The sequence below is a fragment of the Chaetodon trifascialis genome, chromosome 21, assembly GCF_039877785.1.
Source record: "Chaetodon trifascialis isolate fChaTrf1 chromosome 21, fChaTrf1.hap1, whole genome shotgun sequence".
NCBI classification, from domain to species: domain Eukaryota; kingdom Metazoa; phylum Chordata; class Actinopteri; order Chaetodontiformes; family Chaetodontidae; genus Chaetodon; species Chaetodon trifascialis.
Window position 1 is genome coordinate 11,191,914 of NC_092076.1, and position 8,162 is coordinate 11,200,075.

An 8,162-nucleotide genomic window follows, 5' to 3' on the forward strand; every position below is an offset into this window, starting at 1 on the left:
CTTTGTGCGTAGAAAGACGTTTCCTCTCTGATAACGAGAGGTTGACAAACCCTCGCGTTACCAGATTTTTTTGGGAAACTTCCAAGTAACTGTTGACCAGTAATTGTGGGAAATGTTCCTACGAGCGATGTTAGTATGTTAACAGATGGATTTGTTTTTCATTTATTGTCTATTGGGTCATGTGTGAACTTGCACAGGTATGCATCTGATTAGCAGTTTGATGAGAACAGCTTCATGCTGCTATGAGAGCAGACACTGTTACGCTTTCAAAAAGGACTTAAATGCCATTTTCTGTGTCACTGGATACCAGTTTAGTGGCATATGAATTAATCTAATACACTCATTGTGCCTTGATTGTTTCTTAATAGTAACAGGAATCCAAGATGCATCCTGTATTATGTCATGTAGTAATATCATACTTGAGGATGTATTTTGTAACCTTATTGTAAAGTGTGACAAAAATCATCCATAATTTATTACATACATACTTGCTGGGCATCCAGGGTGAACGCCTGTCTGTCCATCGTGGATGCAGCAAAGAGGAAGTCGTGATATAAAAGTGATTATCTGCCAAAGTAGGTGAACAGATCAGCACACACAACAGTGCCCGTTTACTCTTTTTACTTTAAATTGTCCAAATTACAAAATAATAACATGATCTCTACTTCATCTACAAAATAACATAATATTTATGACTGTAGTAAGCATCGTTGATTTTTTTTTTTTGCTCTAACAACCTTTTAGACATGCATACTGTTGAGAAATATAAAAATATAAATATAAATACATCCCATTAATATTCTTAATGAATCCATGACTAAGATTTGAAATATTTCATCATAAAAGAATTAAAATGCAGTCGAGTACGATAAGGCATTAAGATGTATCACAAGAGCTGTACAGAATCCTAGAGTAGAGGTATTATTATTTTTTTTCTTAGTGTAATGGAGAAAAACCTAAAATTAACATTTTGATTAAATCACTACTTTTCTCAACAGGAAGAACACATTTCCAAAGAAAAAAAAAAAAGAAAAGGAAGAAAGAAACAACTCTACAAATTTCAAGGTAACATATTAACACAAAACTGAAAAAGCACTCCAGTACAAAACCAGGATTTGTTTACAGCATACCACGTGGTGTTGTCAAACCCCCATTGTACTTCTTTTGCCTGACTTCTGACTTTATAAGCCCTTTCTCGACACCACATCACTCACAATGTAACTCAAAGCAACCGAAAATATCCAACGGACAAGTGACCATTCTTCACATGATTAATGCGGAACGATAATGACTCGCGTTCAGAACATTGTGTGCTATACAGAGTAAAATGACTAAATCTAATGCATAATTTCACTCATTGGACTGGTACATAGAGAAAACAAAGGGCTATGGCAATGACAGTTACAATCAAATGAATGGCCAACAATGTTAAATTTTTCTGAATAAAATCAACACTTTTATAAATATTATTGTTTACAGCCAACTAACTTGGTGGAACTGCTAAAGGTTACTTTTGTCGTCATGACAGCTCCCTAACAATAAGCATGACTGGGCTAGCTTATTTTCATGCAAAAGGTAGTTTTCAGGTGCAAGAATTGCCATGTCAGAAGCTGAAGTGTTGATTAGCGATTATGGTTCTTTTTTTTTTTCTTTCATTCTTTAATGGCCTGGATCCAGAGAGGAAGACTAAGAGCAAGAAAATCCAAGAAATCTCAAACCCATTTTGATCCTCGCTGAATCAAACAATAACAATTTAAGGTGCTTGACACTCCCGAACACAACTCTATTCTTATCTCTGTACCACAATGAAACAGTTGAACAAGTACATCCCACAGTTCCATACTGACCACGACACGTATGGCCTCCTGTCCTGATCTATAAACAGCCCTCTAGAGACTTAATAAACTGGCATTGCAAAATCAAATGTTGACTTTAGTGTTGTGAACAAACAGGCTAACATGCTAGCGGAGCCCTGACTTAACGCACACCCGACACACAAACTTCCCTTCTACTGTGTTTCTTCGTTACCTTTTCTGAGAGCTATTCTCTCCCTACTAATTCTTAACGCAAAGCCATTTGGATTCTTAGTAAGTGAGCTGCAAAATGGAGGTAAGATCAGAGCTGGTGTGAGATATACAGTACTTGGTGCACTTGCAGAGAGCAGCCAATGCCAGGGAAGAGAGGAGGGACAGAGGGAGAGGGCAGAGAGGGGAGAGTCATACAGTAGATGCTCACAATACCACAGTTTCAATGGAGTCTTAAATGCACGAGAGCGTTCAGGAATATTCGGACAACACATCCATGTTTGTCGAGAGTGTCGATGAACCTGCTGCAGCCACAAAAGGTCCCTCTTTGCATGACTTTGTTTTTCTAATACAGCTCCTCCTTTTTCTCCTTTTCTCTCACGCTCCAGCTCTGCTGCTCTGAGGTGATGCCGCCCTCGAACGCGGACCGTGCTAATCTCCTCCACCCTTAATCCTAACCTTACCAATAATTGGCGGGGGATATTACAAAACTGCAACTGGATCAGCATCTATGCGTAACTTTGACCTTCTCTAACCTTGCCCTCTGTTAAAGGACTGAGGTTATTATTGCTGAGCTCTCTACTGCTAACTGTGGGGCTGTGGTGCTGCAATGCTGGAGCAGTCTGTGACGAGTAGGTCCACCACCGTGTTACCGGTGACGTACACAGTAGGCGCTGTAGCCATGTTGCTAAGGGTGACAGAGCTGCTGGCAGCCACATTAGAGGTGATGGGGCTCGGGGCACCCTGGCTGTTACCATGAGTGCCCATGTGCCCCTGAAGCTGGGTGGGTGTCTTACAGTGGACGCCGCACAAGTGGCAGACGAGCACGCCGCCTGAGGCTGTGCCGCCAAAGCCGCCCGGACTGTCCTTCCACTCCTGGCCGTGGTGCTTCTGGGCGTGGACACGCAGGTACGTCAGCGTGGTGAAGCCTGATGGATGAGATGAGAGGACAGCCAGAAAGCCAGACGTTACGGCAAAAGTTCATTCAAGAAAGATCCAAGCAAAACACACAGTGGCCAGTATAAAGAAAGAAGTGATGACATCTGATCTTGCCGATGCAAAACAGATGAGCACAAGTGAAAGACAATTCAAATGTTATGTAAAAGATTAATCCACAAAAAAACCCACTGACTTCTAAACTCTCAAATTGTGACAGTAGTGAAATAACATTTTCTATCATTAAATAGATAAATAACCTTGATTTTTACACAAAGGAATTACAGGTTTGAACGCTTAACCCTGCACGAATGTTCTGTGCACTTTTGAAGTTGGTATGGTGAACTTATTAGCAAACACTTGCCCATTGACACATCCAGTAGATGAATTAGTTTTCGTTTGAAGTTGTGTTTCTTGTCGCTCTCGTTTTAGCTCTGTTTCTGGTCTCCAACGACTCCTGAAGGAAACACCTTACTCTTTAGCTGCTAAGGGCTCTGCTATGTTTGCCAGCTGGTTGCTAACTGTGTCAGTTTGTCGTTTGGTGCTAAGCAGGTTGTGTACAGAGTGTTTTTCAGAGGAGCCTGCTGCAGCTGGAACAACTGAAAAAGTAAAAGTACGGGCTGGAAACCAAATCAAGGAGCTGAAAGGCGCTTTAAAGCTTCCTGGGTTTCATGTCAAAATAAAAAATATTGACGATAGCCGCTTTAATGTAAACTAGTAAATCCAAACATCTGTACTTACTGCGGTTACAGAGATGGCAGGCGTGGTGCTGTGACTGGTTGTGCACTCTCATGTGATCTGTGATGTAAGCAGCAGACAGGAGCTTGCCACAGATGTGGCAGGGGACCTTCTCCTCGTGACGAATCATATGCGCACGCAAACGATCCTTCGTGGCAAAGCTGGACTCGCAGGTCTGAAAGAAAGAAGCAATCGATGAGTGATTGCAGAGAAATATAGAAAAGCAAAATCCTCAAACACAAACGTTAACTTTTACTGTTATACGTATTTTACACATGATGAAGCAGGCTCATCACGCTCATGTAAATATCAGACTTTGAGCAGCTGCATGTAAACACAACAATTACAGAGCAATTACAATGACACACCAGCTGCATATTCTGTTTCAAAAAGGCATGTGCTTTACCCAGATCAGTTTCCATGGTAATATTCTCAATGTTCATTTACTCATGTCAAGGGATTTCTGCATGAGGCAGCTGAAGACACAGAAAGTGCAGTAATGTACAAGACCTCGACCTGGACTCATCTGGAACACGCTGCAGGTAAACATGGTCACTGTTAACAGGGGTGGACTCAAACAAGAGCGCCAGGCGAGGACATTACATTGGGGCAAACGTGACGTACCGGACATTTGAAGGGTCGCTCCGAGGAGTGCACCTGTCTGACGTGACTGTTTAGATGGTCAGGCCTTGGAGATGAATGAGAGTCAACATATTAGGACAATTGAAGTGAGCACAAATCATTTTTTGACTTGTTATGAGCAAACCTTTGAAGGGATAGTTCTACATTTCCTGGCTAGCACTCTCATGTCTGCATGCTGCATATTGTTCTTTTCAGACAGAGTTTTTGCAGTTCTTATGTGAAGCTAAGCTAAAAGGTCCTTTACTCTTTAACTATCTCCATCCTGACCGTGATGTTTTGAGATCTGAACCGGTCCACCGTGTCACCTGGAGAAAGCCTTGCCGCAGTGGGGGCAGACGTAGGGTTTTTCCACACCACCCTGGTGGGAGCGCACGTGGTGGCTCATGCGGTCCTTCCTCTTGAAGCGCTGCTGGCAGATGGGACAGGAGAACGGCTTCTCGTCGGAGTGGGACAGGCGGTGGCGGTTGAGGTGGTAAACGTCGCGGAACGCCTTGCCGCACGTCTCACAGGCGTGGTTCTTCCTCACTGGATTTGGGTTGGGATTTGAGGGCCGCTGAGGCAAAACAGACAAGCAGATAGACACACTATGGAGTTCAGCTGGGAAGTTTTCTGCACAGTTACATGCACAAAAAGAACGGTTCAGTGTCAACTACTCCGACATTTTCGTATCTTTTGTTGAAACCATGCAAATGCAAACAGATGTTATGGCCTGATTTGTTGCATGTCATCCCTTGTGTCATCAACAGTTGACTCCTATGTTAGATGAACTACTTCACAGGGGGACACCTGTATCTGCTTTCACACTGTTTGTGTTACAGAGAACATGCAGGGGAGCGTGTGGGGGGCTTCTAGCACGCTGTTTCTCAAACTGGGGACCAGTACCAAACGCTGGGATGGAATTTACTGGCCCCTGAACCCATTACTGCACACGGACATTTTGCCAATATGGAGTTTCAAATACGAAGCAGGTGACACACAGTAACTGCTTGTGAGTCCCAAACAGTAAAACAAGGCGGTTTAACCATCCCTGTGGCCGGGCAGCTTCAGAAACAACATGCTTGAAGGTTTGGGGTTGACGACAGCCATCTCCACAAGGCCCTGACCCACCTGTACTGTCGCCCCTGTGGCCATGACGACAGCAGCAGGAGGCGGAGCATGGGGGTTAACACTAGCCATTACGTTCGGCATGGGAACCCCTTCACCATCCTGACTACCCAGGGGAGGCTGCTGGGCCCCCGCCAGCACGCCGGGAGGGGCGAGAGGGGGAGGTGCGGAGAGGTGTAGCAGGGAGAGGGGAACAGCGGGCCTCTCCACCCTCCCTCCGGCCCCCACCGCCATCGCCGACGGGGCCGCCACCGCCACCGCCACCTGGCCGGCTGCTCCCTCCTTTGCCCCCTCCGCCTGCTCTCTGGCCCTGTCCTTCATGCGTACCCCAGTGTGGACCGACTGGTGCCGCCGCAGGTTGTAGTTGTTCTTGAACTGCTTGTTGCAGATGGCACAGATGTGGGGCACGCGGGCCGGCCGAGACACTGGCTTCACTGGACCACCGGGGAGGCGGGAGAGAAGGCAGAAAGAGAGAAAGACAGGTGTTCATTCCAAAGAAGACGATCTGCGTCTTTAAATAGGTCACTTATAATAACCTCTCAGGCAACTCAGGCACACTTTAATATGACATCTACGAGGAAAACTGGTTCAGAAAGTACATGTTTGGTCATCCTGTGATTATGTGTGCTATGCTGCAATTCTCAGTCAGCCATGTTTTGGTCATTTGTAAAACACACATGTAAGCATTACTGCTGAAATGATTCATGAAAGAACTGATTAGTCGACAGGAAACTGGCTAGTCTGGTTTTGGATGGATGCTGTAAGTCATTTATCAAATATGGAAAATATCCACTGGATTCAGCTTTTCTGTGTTTTCTATCACTGTTCGTTGAACATCTTTGTGTTTCGGACTGTTGGATGGACAAAACAAGCTATCTGAAGATGGGATGTGGGAACTGTTAAATAACTATTAGAATAATTGCCAGTTGCTTTGACATTAATCTTTAAAGTTGCTCCAACCATGACGTGGAGCATCAAGGCTTCATCTGATTTGGTTGAAAACTGAAAGTTTCATAAAGGTTACATCAAACTTATTTGTTAATTGCTTAATTGCTTCTTGAATTTCAGTGTCTGGATTTGAACAGTCGAATATGACCTGGCCTGATTTTGGACTTGAATATAACTTCCAGTGGTGTTAGCATTTAGTATTTGTTACTGATTAAAGTTGTCACAGGTGTCCATACTTTGATACTTTTTCCATATGTTTTACATGTGTTTAAAACAATGTAATCTCCCTTAATTATGCATTTGATCGTATCCAAAGTACCAAAGCTTTAAACAAAAAAAAAACAGATCTACAATCAATTAGAAATGACAAAAAAATATGGAAGCCTACAAGGTCGTGAAAACATTTAGCAATAGTGATAATAATGTTAATTACTATTCACTTTGTTAGAAATGTGTTGGTATGTGTTCAGTGCACTGTGAACAGATGTCAATAATAACAATTAAAAAAAGAAATAATATCCTATTTTGTGTGCGAGGTCTTTTTTCTTTTTGCCCTGGTACCAAAAGAGGAACCCAGCATCTTCTTTAAATGTTGCATCAAACCTGTAACCTTCAAACACCCTGACGGCATCTAAACTAAACTTTCACATTCAAGCACTCGAATAAAATTCAAAATCTTTACGGCCGTGATTTGCCTCCACGTGTCCCGTCTTTTCACCTGCAAATCACCAAAAATAAGAGGGTTTTTAATCACCTGGCTGACTTTATCACTGCTTGTGAATTATCCAGATTACAGCTATGTGTTCTTACTCCACAGGTGTGTGTGCAGTGCAGAGCAGCGGCCCTCACCAGGCAGGGGCTCCTCACTCAGGGCAGCGGTGTCCACAGTGGAAGGAGGCTGTGCTATGTGCTCTGTGGGTGGGGTTTGGGGAGAGCTCGTATGCACGGGCATGAGCTCTGATTGGAGGCTCCCCTCCACTTGGTTTTGGGTGGGAGTATTCTGGAGAAGCAAGCAGAAGGCCATCACCAAATGTAAACACAAGTCATAGCATTATCTTGAGGTGTTACGTCTGTAACACAAGGTGTGAGGGCTGCAGGACTGCCGGACACACGCACCAACACACACATGCACACACACACAGACACAGACACACACACACACTGAAGTGAGAACATGCGCGCCGTAAAATGAGAGCAGAGAGAGACGCCATGCTCGACAAGCCTACCTGGAAGAGAAAATTGCTCCAAGCAGCATCCATTTTGCGCCACAGCGATGGAGATTATAAAGTCAGCTCCTGATTGAGATCGAGGCGAGCGCCGTTTGCATGGTTCAGATCGGCCCAGCGGTGATCGAGGCGCGAACAGTCGCCTGTCCTGCAGCACTAACGACGGGCTTCCGGATCCCCTTGAAAAACGTGAATAAAACCGTCGGCAAAAATATGTTTTTCTCATTGAGGTAGCCTAATGCTGTCCATTAAAACGCACGCAGCTGTTGAGTGAGCGCAGGCTGCAGCGCGGAGGCAGTAAGTGGAGCAGGCCAGGTCCAATAACGGCCTGTTTCTATTTCACTTTGGTTTCTAACTTTAATTCATTAAACACTAAGCTCACTGAAACGCAATGTCACACAAGAAAACTGCTTTCCCCCAAAAAAACCCAAAACCGCATATCACGGTGTTACATTTTAGCCACAAACATAAACCATTCTACGTGAAATTAATGCGTTTTTACGCAAGAGAACAAATATGGGTTGTTACACACGTATCTGGCAGC

The 8,162-nt window shown here is 44.2% G+C and overlaps 1 protein-coding gene across 6 annotated transcripts; it reads right to left on the minus strand.

The window, feature by feature from the left end:
* Positions 1 to 1,638: 1,638 nt before the first annotated feature.
* mazb (MYC-associated zinc finger protein b (purine-binding transcription factor)) lies at positions 1,639 to 7,758 on the minus strand. Of its 6 annotated transcripts, none has more exons than XM_070990987.1 (8): positions 7,619 to 7,758; positions 7,242 to 7,392; positions 7,075 to 7,110; positions 5,772 to 5,878; positions 4,646 to 4,893; positions 4,323 to 4,386; positions 3,702 to 3,873; positions 1,639 to 2,953 (listed from the first exon to the last, which is right to left on the minus strand). In XM_070990987.1, the coding sequence occupies exons 1-8, from the start codon at positions 7,649 to 7,651 to the stop codon at positions 2,610 to 2,612; spliced, it is 1,155 nt and encodes a 384-aa protein (XP_070847088.1). In that variant the 5' UTR covers positions 7,652 to 7,758; the 3' UTR covers positions 1,639 to 2,609. The 6 variants fall into 6 exon arrangements, with proteins under 6 accessions (XP_070847088.1, XP_070847084.1, XP_070847086.1 ...); XM_070990983.1 differs by having other exon boundaries at positions 5,448 to 5,878; XM_070990985.1 differs by having other exon boundaries at positions 7,203 to 7,392.
* Positions 7,759 to 8,162: the final 404 nt, after the last annotated feature.